Source organism: Magnolia sinica, chromosome 12 (genome assembly GCF_029962835.1).
Source record: "Magnolia sinica isolate HGM2019 chromosome 12, MsV1, whole genome shotgun sequence".
Classification (NCBI taxonomy): domain Eukaryota; kingdom Viridiplantae; phylum Streptophyta; class Magnoliopsida; order Magnoliales; family Magnoliaceae; genus Magnolia; species Magnolia sinica.
The window spans coordinates 1363228-1380756 of record NC_080584.1 but is presented as its reverse complement, the minus strand read 5'-3'; the positions used below and the strand labels follow the sequence as shown (position 1 = coordinate 1380756).

The 17529-nt window shown below is 39.4% G+C and overlaps 1 protein-coding gene and 1 long non-coding RNA gene across 13 annotated transcripts; both read left to right on the top strand.

Moving 5' to 3' along the window:
• Positions 1 to 677: 677 nt before the first annotated feature.
• LOC131220746 (pentatricopeptide repeat-containing protein At1g09900) lies at positions 678 to 3847 on the top strand. The gene has a single exon (XM_058215560.1). The coding sequence runs from the start codon at positions 851 to 853 to the stop codon at positions 3488 to 3490; it is 2640 nt and encodes an 879-aa protein (XP_058071543.1). The 5' UTR covers positions 678 to 850; the 3' UTR covers positions 3491 to 3847.
• A 3739-nt stretch (positions 3848 to 7586) lies between these two features.
• LOC131220744 (uncharacterized) lies at positions 7587 to 12438 on the top strand. 12 transcript variants are annotated; one of them, XR_009158817.1, is made up of 7 exons: positions 7600 to 7699; positions 8177 to 8220; positions 9109 to 9930; positions 11258 to 11334; positions 11440 to 11789; positions 11889 to 11962; positions 12045 to 12438. It is a non-coding gene; the product is annotated as an uncharacterized LOC131220744 (long non-coding RNA). The 12 variants fall into 12 exon arrangements; XR_009158811.1 differs by having other exon boundaries at positions 7587 to 7699; positions 8177 to 9930; XR_009158814.1 differs by having other exon boundaries at positions 7609 to 8220.
• Positions 12439 to 17529: the final 5091 nt, after the last annotated feature.

The window sequence follows — 17529 nt, the reverse complement described above, 5'->3', positions numbered from 1 at the left end:
TTGCCAATTAGATGAACGGAGTATATTTCCCACAAACATAGTGGTAGCCCCACCTAGCATCCTTGTGCAGGAACTTCTTGTAAAAGGCTTTTGCAGAAAATCTGCGTCGGCCAAGAAGAGCACTGTCGCTCCTCGAGCTACGAGTCGTACTAACGGTTCAAAGGAGATCAAAGTTACATGGCCCTAACATTGATTTATTTATTATATCTACATCTATTTTTAGAGATCATTTTAATGCATTATCTGAAAAAATTAATTATATCCAAAGATCATGTGGACCACACCACAAATAGCAGTTGAGATAATGATTTTCACGGCTAAAATATTTGTATGGCCTACCATAATGTTTATTTTCCATCCAATTTGTTCGGTCAAAAAGACCTGAATGAAGAGGAAAAACAAATTTCATAATCATCCAAAACTTCCGTGACCCCAAAAAGGGTTTCAATGGTAGACGTTCAATTCACCACTGCTTTTTTCAGTGTGGTCCACTCGATAGTTAGATCTGTCTTATTTTTCTTTTCAAGCGTTAAGACGAGCTCGCAAGATGGATGGACGATTAGGATATAACACATGCCTCATTAACAGACCCACATAACTTGCTGACGTCAATACAGCAGCTATATAGCTGGTGTGAGGTACACCAGCCAATCCACTTCCATTTTTAAGTGCCTGCGTATCATCCTTATTGACTCTGCCAGTGCGTCGAAGTTCGTCTCTGTTATTACTCCCACAGAAAGCTCCACTTGGAAAAGAAGGCAAGGCCTCCCAGAACCCTAGCTTTGGATCTCTTCTTCTGTCTTCCCTCTTCGCACCCTCCATTTCCTGGAATCTACCATTTCTACTGCAGATGCATAAAACTCTTTTTCGATGTCAGAAATCCAATCTTTTAATCCAATTCCACACATGCATTCATAGCAGAAACATGAAGTCTACAAATGCCCCCAAAGATCATTTATTTGCCCCAAAAAATAGCAGTAAAAATGCCATATTTTTCTCATATATCTCATCTGGAAGTCGTAACCCTAACCCTAGTTCGGGTGGAAGATGTGATTTAGATGGCATTAGGAAATTGGGTGGAGAACTCGAAGGAATTGAAGAAGATGACGGAGATGAAGATGGAAAGGGGTTTGGGGGTGTGGGGTTTTCTGCAAACCCTAACCCTAATTTGGGTTCCCAAAATCAGAAAAGATCTGGTTTTGATGATGTTGAGAAATGGGGCATAGAAATTGGGAAAGAAGAAGAAGAAGAAGGGGAGGAAGGCAGGGGGTCTAGGGTTTTGGGTTTCCTTGAAAACCCTAACCTCAATCCTAATTTGGGAACCCAATTTGGGGAAATTGACGATTCTAATGTTGACGAGGATTCGGATGGAGAAATCAATGAAGAAGTCGATGACGACAATGATGATGACAATTTCAAGGTTTTGGAGTTGTTCGATCAGAACAAGGTGAAAAAAGAAGAAATTAGGACAATTGAAGATGAATATGATGAATCTAGACACCCTTTAGTTAGAGAGATTTGTAGATTAATTGAACATCGGCATGTGTGGGACCCGAAGCTCGAGGGTGAACTACGACACCTACTGAGAAGCCTCAAGCCCCAACAAGTCTGTGCGGTCCTCCGATTGCAGGCTGATGGGCGGGTTGCATTGAATTTCTTCCACTGGGCTGATCGGCAATGGCGGTATCGGCATGCAGTTGAGGTGTATTATGCCATGCTTGAGGTCCTTAGTAAGACAAAGCTGTGCCAGGGCTCAAGGCGGGTCCTCCGGTTGATGGCCCGCCGGGGGATCAAGTGCCGGCCCGAAGCGTACGGGTATGTGATGGTCTCGTATAGCCGGGCGGGCAAGCTCAGGAGTGCCATGAGGGTGTTGAACTTGATGCAGAAGGCTGGCTGCGAGCCCGACCTATCGATCTGTAACACTGCAATGCATGTTCTTGTGATGGCGAATCGATTGGAGAAGGCACTGAGGTTCTTGGATCGGATGCAACGGGTCGGGATCAGTCCTGACGTTGTCACGTTTAACTGCTTGATCAAGGGCCTTTGCAATGTGCATCGAGTTGAAGATGCTCTGGATTTGATTGAAGAAATGCCATTCAAAGGATGTTTGCCTGATAAGATTAGTTACTACACAGTCATGGTTTTTTTATGCAAAGAGAAACGGATTAGAGAAGTGAGAGAGATTTTGGAGAAGATGTTGAAAGACAGCGGTTTGTTACCGGACCAGGTTACGTACAATACGTTGATCCATGTGCTTTCAAAGCATGGTCATGCAGATGAAGCTCTTGGGTTCTTGCGAGAATCCAAAGAGAAGGGTTTTCGGGTTGATAAGGTGGGGTACAGTGCAGTGGTCCACTCGTTTTGCCAGGATGGGCGGATGGATGAAGCGAAAGAAGTTGTGAATGAGATGTTCTTGAAGGGTTGCATTCCAGATGTGGTGACTTACAGTGCAGTTGTCAATGGGTTTTGTAGGATCGGGAGAATTGATCAAGCAAGAAAGATGCTCCTGCAAATGTACAAGCACGGCTGCAAGCCGAACACTGTATCATACACCGCGTTGTTAAATGGGCTGTGCCGAATTGGGAATTCGTCTGAAGCGAGAGAGATGCTAAATGCGAGTGAGGAGGAGTGGTGGACCCCGAATGCCATCACGTACAGTGTTGTGATGCACGGGCTCCGTAGGGAAGGAAAATTGGCCGAATCCTGTGATTTAGTCATGCAGATGATAAAAAATGGCTTTTTCCCAACCCCAGCTGAAATCAATTTGCTAATTCATGCACTCTGCCGGGAGGGGAAGGCGGGCCACGCCAAGACATTTATGGAGGAGTGTTTGAGCAAGGGCTGTGCCATTAATGTGGTGAATTTCACCACTTTAATTCATGGGTTCTGTTGTGAAGGTGACTTGGAGTCTGCACTCTCGTTATTAGACGACATGTATCTAAGTAACCGACACCCGGATGTTGTAACATACACGACTGTGATCGATGCACTGGGAAAGAAAGGTAGATTAGAAGAGGCGACCGAGCTTACAAACAAAATGCTTAAGAAGGGTGTGGTCCCCACACCTGTGACATATAGGACCGTCATACATCGGTATTGCGAGAATGGTAGAGTGGAAGAGTTATTAAAGCTGTTAGAGAAGATGCTATTGAGGCAGGAGTTTAGGACCGCATATAATCAGGTTATTGAGAAGCTTTGTAGATTTGGGAAGCTGGAGGAGGCCTATAAGCTCTTAGGAAAGGTCTTGAGGACCGCTTCGAAAGTTGATGCCGATACATGCCACATGCTTATGGAGAGTTATCTGAGTAGAGGGATTCCTTCATCATCTTATAAAGTGGCTTGTCGAATGTTTCAGCGGAATTTGATCCCAGACATGAAACTATGTAGGAAAGTAAGTGAGCAATTGAAGTTAGAAGGGAAGTCTGGTGAGGCGGAGAGGCTTATGCTCTGTTTTGTTGAAAGGGGCTGCCTTTCACCCCCGTATTTATAGCATGTTGTAACTAGGAGAACCATCATTGTACATTATCGGATGAATGGATGGCATGTAGGCCTCTGATTTCCTATTTATTGAGTGGTTGCAATATTTATATATTATAGCACTTGACAAAACTTGACAAAGCTCAACTTGCCAAGACTCCACAATATTTATACATTATAATACTTTTGAATAAAAATTTCTTATCTTGGTATTCAAGATTAAACAAAAAAACTTGACCGGGTTTCTTGACAGAGTCATAGGCCTTCCAATCAAGTTTTAGAGTTTCTAAACCTTGGTGTAAGAGAAGATTTCATAAAGTTTTGAGGTTCAGGACATGATCTTCAGTATCACTGGATTGTTGGCTTCTATTCCTTTTTTTTATGGAATGCTCTTATCAACCTTGCCTTCCTTTTTAGCTTTTTCGTTCATTTTGGTTTTAAGTTTTAACAAATTTGTGTTTTTTAATGGCTTTAATAATACGTTTTTCTGCCATTCGAGAGAGAGAGAGAGAGAGAGAGAGAGAGAGAGAGCTCTGTTTTTTTGCAGTCAAAAGGGATACTTCAAGGGGATGCCATTTCATTTTGTAATAAAGAACTATGTAATTCAAGGAGGTGATCGTTCTGTTTTTTTTTTGCAGTCAAAAGGGATACTTCAAGGGGATGCCATTTCATTTTGTAATAAAGAACTATGTCATTCAAGGAGGCGATCTTCATGGGCTCGGATCTGCAGAAGACTGGATGTTGAAAGGAAAACCCCACAGTGAACTGGTGATAAGGTCGCTTGCTTGTCTTTTCATATTATTTTTTGATTTCCACATTCACTTGTAGTACAGTTGAAACTGTTATGAAGAGTGATCCACACAATACAAGTGGGAATGTGTATGGTGATGGGGATGGTTAATCTGGTAGCTCTGGTGGGCCACCACGTGGATGTGCCATCACAAAAAAAAATAAAAATCAGTGATTTGACAATCCTGAAAAAATATATTTTTTTTTTCTGAGATTTATTTGAATGTGGGCCGTTGCTGTTTTTTTTTTTTTTTTTTTGTTTTTTTTTGTTTTTTTTGTTTTTTTGTTTTTTGGTTTTTCCCATTGATGTTAACCTTATCAGACTTCTGCCATAATCAGATAGCCTTGATGAAAATTTGGGCTATTGTCCATCCAGATGATGGCACAAATGGAAATCAACATTCCTAATCACCATGCACAGGCTCCACGTTACAGTGGAGGTCCTTTTGGTGCTCATTTCAAGGCACCTGTGCAATGCCAACAATTCTAAATGGTTGATATTTGGTTATACTTGTTTGAGATCTCGACTCCTCTTTATTATATATCCAGCCCGAAACATGAGGCATTGATGCTTGGAACTTCAAAGGCTGAGGCATTTATGATGCAGGACAATTAACCACTTGCTCTAAAAGCTCGAACTGTTAGAGTATGGCGAATTAATCCCTTTATCTCATAGCCCAGGCCCCACATCTCATGGGTTAGGACCTCGGCCGAACCCCCTTCGTGGGCCCCAAATCACATGGGCCGCCCATCTCGAGTGTGTCCCCGCATCCCACGGGCTACTCCACTCGAGCCCGGTGTGAAATGCACATTACTCACCTCTGGTAAGGAGTCTCGAACACGAGACCTCCCCCGTGGACCCCAAATCGCATGGGTCACCCACCCCGAGTGTGCCCCTGCATCCAGCAGACGACCCCACTCGAGCCCAGTGTGAAAATGCCCCTGCATTAATCACCCCCGGTGAGGAGTCTCGAACACGAGACCTCCCGCTTTGATACCAATTTGATGCAGGACAATTAACCACTTGCTCTAAAAGCTCGAACTGTTAGAGTATGGCGAATTAATCCCTTTATCTCATAGCCCAGGCCCCACATCTCATGGGTTAGGACCTCGGCCGAACCCCCTTCGTGGGCCCCAAATCACATGGGCCGCCCACCTCGAGTGTGTCCCCGCATCCCGCGGGCTACTCCACTCGAGCCCGGTGTGAAATGCACATTACTCACCCCTGGTAAGGAGTCTCGAACACGAGACCTCTCCCGTGGACCCCAAATCGCATGGGTCACCCACCCCGAGTGTGCCCCTGCATCCAACAGACGACCCCACTCGAGCCCAGTGTGAAAATGCCCCTGCATTAATTTAGGGACACCCAACAAAGTGCTACTAAGTTTGGAGATCCTGACCCTTTTATCAGAGTCCTACAAACAGCCATTCAAGAAAATTAGACAACAACGGTACAGAAAATATGCCAAAGATTGGATTGATTTGGGCTGAATTTCTTTTTCTGCTAGGGGAGGTATTTTGTAAATGGGCTCATATGATAGGCAACATCCCAAGTTTTTAATGGGATCATGCCGGAATGTAGCAGTCTTGTTACAAGTTTGTTAATTAAAAAAAAGTTTCTGTTGAAAAAAAAAAGAAAAGAAAAGAAGACAAACCCATGCCTAGCCCATTTCAGGCTGGTCTCGTTTGCCATTGGGTTACCATGCCCATAGCCACCTCTTGACTAAATTTAAGAAATTTGCAATTCTTTTTAATAAATTTTCGTTATTCTTAAAAAACAGTATAATGGGACAGTATTTTCTTGGTGAAATATGTAAATTAGCAGCAATACGATGAACTTTACTATGATGTCTTGAAGACTGATTTGCGGTTGATATTAGATTTCGAGTTTGTGATGTTATTTTCATTTTTACTACATTTTATCTTTTAATTGGGTGTGATCCAAATTCATCCGAAGGCACTGGGTTCTTTTTCTTTTTCTGTTTTTAAATTCCAGTTACCTGTACAAGCCCCATTTTGCTTCTCCTGTAAATCTTGTGGAATTGGGCTCATTTGACATACAATTAGTTTAAATTTTAAATTAGTTTAAATTTTAATTATAGTGCTGAAGTTGTCTATGTTCTTTTGGGATTCTCTTTAGATTTTGATTGAATGGTTATGGAATTTAGTCATTTCTTTCGTTCTTTCTTAAAAAAAAAAAGTAAAAATCTGTTTGACTGCGAGTAGGATTCTAATCCTACTTGCATGAATTGCCTTCACATTTCTCTTCAGTAGTTTGTGTGCGTCCTACAAAAACAAGGTCAGAGTTCATGTATTTTGGGGACGTTAGGCTAAATTAGGATAGTAATCCATGGCCTGATCTGCTTCTCTTCCAACCTCAACATGCAACATTTGGACCACATCTAAATTGACTTAAAAGCCCAAAAGAGCCTCTTGAAGTCCACTACGACACTACGCATGCATACCATTGGCGAATGTTGGCATTGAATAAGAGAGGCAGGCATGGGCAAAATATGCATAAAAGGTGGTGGACAACCACTTGGATAATGATTCACCACACATCCAACGATGACGAGGACCATGTTTACAACAACGACAGGCTTCTTGCTGGTGTTAGTGACTTGAAGGTTGACTGGGATGAGAATGAAGTGTGCAACAAATATGATAAGTAGGTGGGCGACACATGCAATACATACACAGGCTTTCTAATCTCTTAATCATTTATTAGTTTTTGCAGCTGTGGCCTATTTGATGAACTCATAGGCTTCACATCTATTAGTGTTCTGAAAGCTGCAAGCATGGGTGACATTTTATCCATTGCATACTTGCAGTGGCTTATGCTGCAAACCTCTCTAGCTGATTGATGATGATTATGATTTGAAAATATTTAAACAACTGTCCATTTTCACGTTGTTCTGACATTGTTTGACCCTCGAACCATAGACATAACTTTGGATGACTAAATGATACCATCAAAATAGAGAAAGAAACCTATGGATTGGACTTCCACACAAATGGATTTAGATCCATTTTCCATTCCTAAATTTTCTGATTCATTGAGAGGAGGCAAGGGGAGGGGCCGAAAGGGCAATTTTGCAAACTGTTCTATTACCATATTATGCAAAAACAGACTTTTACATGTCCTTGTCTCACAACTTAATGACCCACCATGCAGCCTAGTTGCTTTTTCCTCTTTCAAAGATTTTTTAATGAGGGTTTCACTGAAATAACGTTGTAACTGTTTACCCGTTTCTTCATTCCCCCCCCCCCCCCCCCCCGTGCGGCTCCTCTCTCTCTCTCTCTCTCTCCACTCATTAACTGTACACAGTTGCACGCAGTCCAATAGATGCTGCATTGGTGGCAACAGGGGTTGGAGATGATTAGGTCTTTTTGTGGAAGATTGAACGAGCAGATTGGGGCGTAGAACTCCAAGGTGCATTTATTGTTCAGATATGAATGGGTTTTTCTCAAACTGAGTAGCTATGCTAGCAATGTGAATCTCTTCTTCTCCAGGACCCAACCACCCAATCAAGCAGATAGGATTACTGATCATTTTACTGGTCATTCCATGTCGAGATTTATGAAGTTGCGAATGGACTGAAGAACCTCTGATAAGTTATTGTTTGTGACCTCTCAGTGGTTGTTCCTGTTCATTCTAGTTACTATAGGATTCTATTTCTTTTGGACAACATTTTTTTTTTTCTCAATCTCTTATGAAGTTATGGCCTTTGGTAGAGAGGAATGGTGGAACAGGATTCATGTATCTGACCCCAATTAATTGGGATAAGGCTTCAATGATGATGATGATGATTATAATATTTTGGTAGAGAGCTGACCATGAATGTACACTTCTTACTGTTTTTTTTTTTTTTTTCCCTTCTTCTTCTGATCAATATTTTCATGTATGCAGAGAACTCAGGAATCAGGCCTCCTACTTTGAATGTCTTCCCATTTGTAAGTTTTGCACTTTGTCTTCGTCCATTGGATGGAAAGCTCTGGTCTAGCACACTTGGGTTTATTTATTGTATCCAAGTGGTTTTCTACTTGTGGCATTACATGGGTTTAGTGCCACAAGTAGGATTCTGCTTCCTTTATGGTATTTGGATAAAATTCTCTTTTCCTATCCAATGTTTCTTTATGGTTTGGAAGCAGTACGTTCTTAATGTATTTTTTAATTGCTTCAGGTGGAGTTGAAATTCTCTATATATACACTCCTGTATGATATGAATGGATTGTTTATTCAACCGAACATGCCAGCTATTTGATTTAACAAACGCACGAGGGCTGCCTGATGAGTAGACCTGCCTAATTTGTATTCATGGTGATCTTCCTGGGAGGGCCCACCTTATGCAAGGTAGAGATCTCACAAAAATGTGCTAGGTTGGCACATTTTACAGTGTGTGTTACGCTAACCTACAACCAGTTAAAGGTGAGAATTCCTCTTCTATTTTTCAAGGGGAAAATGGTTTTTAAACGGGTTGAATTCTAAGTTAATATTTTTATATCGTTGGCTATGACATATCCCCTATTATTAAGTTAATATTATCTATGTTTGAAGAGGTTACAGATTAAGTATGTTAAATTACTGGCTATATGTTAATCACTGTGAATTTTTTGCAAGTAATCAATGAAGAGAGCAGTTAAGTAGATGGGTGTTTCATGTTTGGGCCATTGGGCCACGTGGATTATTGGATCCAGTCTATTGGATTAGGACCAACCATGGATGGTGGAAGTCATTAAATCCTAATTTACTAAAGATCATATCTTCTCAAGACAATGCCTTGTTTTTCCAACTGTTACTGTGTCTATAAGCACTGAGTTTTTTTTTTTTTTTTCAATCAGTTTTTACCTACCCACTGGAGAAGGCAGTGTCTCGGGAACAGAGGACTCAAATATAGCGCTGTAATGATGGCTAAGTAAGCGCCGATCGTATATAAAAAAAAAAAGGATGGTCAAGTAAGCGGTTCTCATCGCTTCCCAAGAAAGCTCTGTGGATAGATGTTGATTCTTCTGAAATGGCAGAACTTATCTTTGTTTTGTGATGATGGATTGCTGTAATGTATATGCTGTTTGATTTATCTCTAATCAATTCAAATCAAAATATAGTGCAGGTGTTTGCCGATATATCACTCTGCTTCATGCTTGTGTCACTTGGTATATAAGTTCTTGTAAGTACCTAGTCAGCAAAGGAATTCATTCCTTTAAAAAATAAAAATAAAAAGGTGATACTCCGAGGATTTTCATGGAAATGTTTTAGGTGATCTTGTTGTATTGGGCACCTTATCTCCAGAATCCCAACATATTGTATTCTCTTCACACAAACACCCATAAAAAATCATATAAGGTTCTAGTGCAGATCCTATTTTCTTCTTAACCTTGAATGTACAGCAGTAATGGATATATCTGTATTTTGGGGCACATCAAAACAATACCTGAATTAAGCAGCACTAATACCAGAGGTATAATGGGGACCTGTTGAAGCTTTTTTGAATCATTACAAGGTTCTAGTGCCCAGAACAATGACAAGTTTGTTTATTTTGGCATTTGCTAACCCCAAACAAGTGTATAAATTCAGCCCCTCTGCACAACAGCATGGAACGTGTGTGTGATCCAGGCTGTCTATCAGGTGGCCCCATGACTTAATTTTCATGGCCCAAACATCAGGTGAGTCACAGTTCGTGAAACCAACTGTCAGTTGAAAAGAACTTGGCCAAAATTTGTTAGTGGTACCGTCAATGGTATTGTTTTGTCTATTTTTTCTTAAAAAGGAAAATTTCTGAAAAATTGATAAGAAATAAAAATAATAACTCATATGATCTTTTCCTCTCCATAATGACTGGATGTCTTTATCCTCTCCATAATGACTTTAGATTATTTCAGTGAAATTTGTTTTTTGGTTCTATTTACATCTTTTCTTTCTTTCCTTCTGCAGTTGTATAGTATAGAGTTACATGAATCTTCTACTTTTGATATTGTTTAAGTTGCTACTCACTTTACCCTTCTGGTAAATAAGGTTCATGGTCATAAACCAGAGGGCTGGATACTTCTGTTGAGTTCAAAATCCTCACATGAAGATCGTTTGGGCACCAAAAACTCTTCATTGAAGACATTAATATTTAGTAACTTCAGTTTATTGAAATGCATTGTGTAGCTTCTGTAACTCTAATTAAGATAAGTTATTCAATCCTTACTTGATAATGGATTTTGATGGCTTCCAAAGTTCAGTTGGAATTTATATAAAAAAAATTGTGTTTAATGGTATCATTGATAGAGTTGAATGCGGAACTGGATTCTTTTAGCTGGGGCAATGCTTAGATTACAACTACTACTACTACATGGGAAAGTCTGATATTGGAATGTTCTGTATCATGAAACCTAAATTTTAGAATGGGCTCAACAGATATGAATTGTAATTGCAATTCAGTTAGACAGTGCATCTTGATTGCACCAGCGTGGTGCAGTATTTGGAGGCGTTTTCATAAAATTGTTTATACCACACTTCACCCATAAGCAATGATACTCTGAGATGAGAGTGTAAAGTAGAATAACCAAAGCACCTATAACATGGGTTTCATTTCTCTGCTACACCGAACAAAAAGAGCTGTAGCTTCTGTTTTCTATCCTACACTGAACAACAAGAGCCACATGTATATGTGGTTTTTTGTTCCATGATTGTCATCTCTGATATCCTGTTTATACTACAGCTTTTATGTGCCATCAAGCATCAAAGCTAGGTCACATAGTACCGTTCAAGAGTACATTAAAGATGCATTTGGATGTACCACCAAATCGCAGTTGGATGTTTTTCCATCCACTTCCACTGGCCCACTTATGCAACAACAAAAGGATTAAAATTGTAGTAATTGCCTGTTTTTTGCTGATCTTATAAACCATGGAGCTGTTCGTGATTCATGGTTCTGCCAGTGTTTTGGTTATTAACTCTTTAATGATACTGTTCTGCCAGCTCTTGCTGACAAGAATGTTTTAACAGGTGCTCCACTTCCAAGAGGTCAGGTGCTTGCTAAAAAGGTGGTTGAACCCATTGGTGATCACATAGAGGATAAACCAGTAAGTTCCTCAGACTTTTTACTCTTGGATGTCATAAGACAAAAATATACCATCTGCTCATTCACATGGAAATAAGTTTCATGTAAGCTAATTGCATAACAGCAGTGTTTTGTGAAGGTGTGGGTTAGTAGTTTCAATGATGGGTGGATCGTCTCCGCATTTCCTAGTTGGGACCGGAATGGATTGCGCCTCGGTCACTTTTACATCACACATAGTGGACGTGTGATCATGGCCAGTGAGGTTGGTGTTGTAGACATCTGCTAGAAGATGTGGCCAGGAAAGGAAGACTTAAACCCTGGAATGATCATACTGGTAGATTTTGAGAATCGTATTGTTGTTGATGATGAGGCCTTGAAGCAGCAGTACTCTCTAGACAGAAAATAGAACTTGAGGATATCATAAATTCTGTTCCTGAAGCTGATAGAGTCCCACCTACCATATCTGGAACAGTGCCTGTGAGTTCAATATCTTGTCTCATGTAGTTTTTCTATTTGCATTCTGATTTTAAGAAGTTCTGAGCATGGTTGTAACTGCCATTTTAATTTATACTTTAGGTATATTGACATGATGATAATAACATGGAAAACATGGGAATTCATGGATTGTTGGCTCCATTGAAGGCTTTTGGGTAAGTAGTTTCAGACCTTTTCTGTGCTGTTTTCTTGCTCATCTATGAAAAATGAAATAAATCATTGAGTTTCCTTATTCAGATACACTGTAGAAGACCTGGAGATGCTGTTGTTGCCCATGGCAAAAGATGGTACTGAGGCTCTTGGCTCAATGGGAAATGATGCTCCTTTGGCTGTGATGTCCAACAGAGAGAAACTTACATTTGAGTATTTCAAGCAGATGTTTGCTCAGGTTACAAACCCACCGATTGATCCGATCCAAGAGAAAATAGTCACGTGGAAGGGGACCTGACTGAAACAGTTCATGTGGAAGGCTATGCGGTAGTTTGTTTGTTTTGAAAACTTAAAATAGACCATTAATTGTTTTGTTGGTATTGTGCTGATTGTTGTCTTGATGGATGTTAAATGGGTGAAACATGCACAGGTTCAATCATTGGTTGATTATAATATTATTAGCTTTTGTTGATAGAAACTAGATTTAGCCTCGGTTATTGATAAATGATGTTAAAAATTGACTTTAGCCTCAGTTGATACCAACAAAGGCTGAATCTATCTTTAGTCTCAGTTTTGCCTCAGTTACCTAAACTGAGACTACAACTCCCGTGGCTAAAGGCTTTAGCCTCGGTTTTTGAGAACCGAGGTTAAAAATAGATTTAGCTTCAATTGGAGGCAACTGAGGCTAAAATTTGGATTTTGTCTCAGTTGGAAACAATGGAGGCTAAAATTTTGATTTAGCCTCATTTCGAGAAAATTGAAGCTAAAAAGGTTCTTTTAGCTTCACTTGAAGAACTGAGGCTATAAAAGTCATTTTAGCCTTGGTTGCTAAAATTGAGGCTAATGCCTTTAGCCACAGGGGGTTTCAACCTTGGTTTGGATAACTAAGGCAAAATTGAGGCTAAAGGCTTTAGCCTCAGTTTTTAATCTTTTTAGCCACAGTTTTGAACCGAGGCTAAAGCCCCCTTTTCTTGTAGTGCTCTACCACACGTGCCAACTTTTCGTGTGTGTAAGACATCCAAGTCATGCAAGGCAGACCTTCCGTGAAAATGGGTTGGGTTTGAGCTATTCGGGTCAGCCCAAGCCCAAGCCATTTAGTAAACGGGCAAATAATTGTAGCCCAGACCATGGTTTTACACTCGGTGAATGAAGCCGAGATGTCCAGCCCTGAGTCAAGTCATGATAGCTATTTGTGAAGTTTGCATGCATGGAGTTTGTATCTGATCATTTCTCAATGACTAAAATTCTGAAAGAGATGCTCATGTGTGAAAAACTTCAAACCATGCTTGCGATATTCAACTTGTCAAGTAGGTTGGCCCCTCCATGAGGATCATCTTGTGAAAAAGTCATCTAAATCAACTTATCAGGTGGGCCATGCCATAGAAAATAATGTATATTTGTTGATGGATAACAAATTATAAGTGTGGTCAATTTGATGAGTGGACGTGGATGGCAATCGCAGGATCTCGATTTGATGTTGATTACTGTTTGGATCAAATCATTGCAGCTAGAGTCACCACCAGCTCTTGCAAGTTGACCTGGGGAGATAGAGAACTATATAAAAATTGAATCATAACTCTAATTTTAACTGATACCACCGATATTTAAGGGATCTGATTATAAAAGGAAAATGGGTTAAGTGACTCATCTATACTCAGGGATTATTTGATTCCAAGTAATATGAGTATAATGTAAATAAGTAATAATTATTTACTTTACTATTCCCTCTAGCAAGATTTGACAATAGGAACATCTCTCAAGTGGTTACTTGATTTGTATGACACTGGTGCAGGTCTATGTAGCAAAATTATGTGGGTCCTATTTTGTTGTATATGTTTTATCCATGCTGTCCATTTATTTTTCTGTATCATTTTAAGACAAGTGAACCACAGCATAGGAAACAGTGGGAACAATGATGCCCACTATTGAACCCCCCGTTTTTTGTGGTGTGGTCAGCTTGAGCTTTGGTTCTGTCTCATTTTTGGGCACGTTACCTACAATGATTTAAGAAAATGAATGGACAACGGGGATATAACACATACCACATGTTAGGGCTACAAAGTTTTTTGCTTTTATGAATTTGAATTTGACTCGAAACTCGAGGTGAAATTACTTTTTAATATTACGATTTCATCACAATTTACCTGTATTTACTCCAAGATAAACAGGCCCTTATCGAGGCAAGGTTTTAAGCTAGAGTAAGCCTTTATAAGCCCCCATCCACTATACTCAAACCCCCCCCCCCCCCCCCCTCTCTCTCTCTCTCTCTCTCTGTCTCTCTCTCTCTATATATATATATATATAAAGATTCGCTACATAAGAGTTTGAAGATCCTTGGCCTTTCCCTTGTAGACAATATTACATAGTTTACTTCGATGGCAAATCTATAAAATAAGAGAGTATAAGTATTACTTAAAATGATATGTTTAAAGTTATTTTCATCCATTAAATGCAAAGGTAAGATTGTCATTGCTTCTTTTTTTTTTTTTTTTTGTTTTTTTTGTTTTTTTTTTTATTATTTTTATTATAATTTTGATAAGAATAAATAATTAAAAAGGAGTCTCTTTAGAAGTTGCTTAATTGGGTATTTTTGTTTTGTTTTTTTTAATCTTTGCGTGTTTAAAGAGTTGATAAAGAACCTCTATTCTTTTACTATGCTTGTCAAAGAATGATATTAGATTAAGCTTGGAATCCTCTCTAGTGAGAAGTCCTATAACCTCTTTGATAATCATTCATTGTAGAACATGGATCTTTCAATCCTAGAGCTCATTGTCCATTCTAAAGAATATCAAGAATTGCTACAACCAATATAATCAAAGTATAGTCAAATATTTTATCATTACATCTCATCTTATTTTGGCCCACTAAGAGGCATTTTATTGTGGGACTAGTGGGTGTTACCCTTCTGTTTAGGGCAACCTTGATGAATGTGTTTTAAATCCATGCCGCCCATCTATTTTTTCAGCTCATTTTAAGACCTTGATTCTAAAGACAAGTTCACTTAAGGTGTGGTGTTTATAGATGTCCCTTTTTAACAGAGGTTGAAAGATTCGAATGCCAAAGTCAAAGACGCTCACATTAGGAAATTCTTGAATTTGTATATGCTTAAAATAAATTGATTATTTTCAAATGAATCACTATTCTCATACCCAATTAGAATGAGAAGTTGGCTAATGCAATTAACAAAGAAAAGGAGATTCCCCGCATGCTTCTGGCATCCTATGGGAATCCAAAATAAAAAAGGTCTAGCTCCATGTTTGGTGTCTTCTGAACATCGATGGTTGGTGTGCACTAAAGTTGATTTTTTGAGGATTATGGTACAAAACCCAATTGATTTTGTCATCATCATTATTATTTCAAATATATATATATATATATATAAATTTTGATTATAATTAAAGAAACATTTCAAGTGGGTGCTTTGCTGAAGGGGTGAGTAAAAATTGCTTGCCCACCTAGGCCGAAATTTTCTAAATTCGCCATTCTCGGCTGCATGGTGATAATCGTTGCATGCTTGCTGTTTAATACAATAGTTTCTGCAATTGCCTTACCGACCATGCCCTCGCCAGCATGCGTGCATGCATGCATGCAACCCAAGTTCTCTCTCTCCATTTCACCAACATGCATGCAACCCAATTTCTCTCTCGCCATTTCACCAAGCAAACACACCAAATGATAGCTTATATATATATATATATATATATATATATATATATATATATATATATATATATATATATATATATATATATAAAGCTCTCAATCTCTAAGTGATGTGGGACAAAGGATTTTCCATAGTTTTTTCTAAAATTTTAGGAAGGAAATAAACATTGAAATTTGTTTTTTTTTTTTTTTTTTTAAAAATTTAAAAAATTTTTATTTTAAACAAAAACTCAACGGAAAGTGTGGTCCCGGGGGTTTTAAGGGGAGCCGCATCACGTGGACCGTTCAAATTTTGTGCCCACAACAAGTGCAGGTGAGCATGACTCTTTGTGTGCGCACTCGCATGTGTGCGTGTGTGTTGGCTCACTAAGACATTTTTTCGTGGCACCTACTGTTTGAGATTTGTGCATCTATTTGACCAAAGTTTCTTTAGAGCTTGATCTTCAAGATTTTTCCAAGTACTGTATAGTATACTCTAAGATCATCACAATTGGAAAACAAACAGGGGCGTGGACCACGCTTAATTATCGTTAGTTTTACTTGTTTAAAAAGAGGTGAGTAAAAATTACTCAACGACCATACTCAGATTTTATTCTTTACAGTTTATTAGATGTGATTTACTTATTTGTAAATTGAGTTTACCTAAGGTGTTATGTTTACATATGCTCCTCTTTGACAGATCTTAAAAGAATTAAATAACGAAGTTAAAAACACATCACTCTAAGAAATCTTTAAATTTGCAAAAGTTTAAAATAATTTGATTATTTCAATATCAATCACTATTATCGCACCCAATTTGCCTCAAAACAAAGGGGATTCCCCGTGTCTGGGGAATCCAAAATTAAAAAGGTCTATCCCCATGTTCTGCGTCTTTCCTAACATCTTTGACTGTTGGTTCACACGAAAGTTGATATTTTGATGATTATGATGCAAAACCCAATCTTGATATGAGTGTGTGGCTGATTTTGCCATCATCATTATTATTCTAAAGATTTTGATTTTGATTTACGTATAATTAGAGAAACACTAACATGTACATATAATTCATCTAGCAATTCATCAGGCACCAGATATGAAAATTTAGACATCAACCTTGCGGCACAGAATCTGAAAAGTCCACGTGATGCGGCACTCCTAGAAACCGCACAAGCCCAACTTTCAGCTTGGTCCAAAACTTTAGTGAGCCATGGCAAAAGGAAACAGTTTCCTCCCTTGATTTGCATTTCTCTTTGCTATGACCCACTAGAATTTTGGATCAGGCTGAAAATTAGGCCATCTAGTTTCAAGGGGTGCCGCATCACTTGGACTGTTCAGATTCTGTGCCCATGACACATGTGCAAAGGTAGGCACATGTGCTCATGTAAGAAGGTGCGTAGGTGAGCATTCCTCTATATATATCACCCATTGGGCATGGCTGATCATACCCTTAGCCTAGTATTCGGTTCTTAAACCTGAGTGGTGTGGCCGTGGGTCTGGTTGGGTTAGTCTAACCCCAATCCAATTGCAGTTATGGTTTTAAGACTCAGATGAGTCCCATGTGACTCGTCTGAGTAAACTCCAGCCAGTCGGCCTCAATCCAGTTCAACACCTTGAGTCACCCCTGAGTCATTTCCGACTTACAGGTGAATCACGACTCAAGCTTGAGGACCAAATGAGTTGGTCTGAGTCGTCAGCCATTTAACCATGATCACAGCAGAATGGATTAGATTGGGCTTAGCCTTGATGGATTTAAAATTGGTTGGGTTGGACCACAGTGTAATGGGTCCTGGATCAATTTGGTCTCATGGGTACTAAATGGGTTGGGCTTGGGCTGACCCAAATGGCCCAAACCCGACCCATTCCCACCCTTAGCCGTATGTAAAAACTAGTAAGTTAGTTCAATCATCATACAACAGTGGATCGTTTAAAC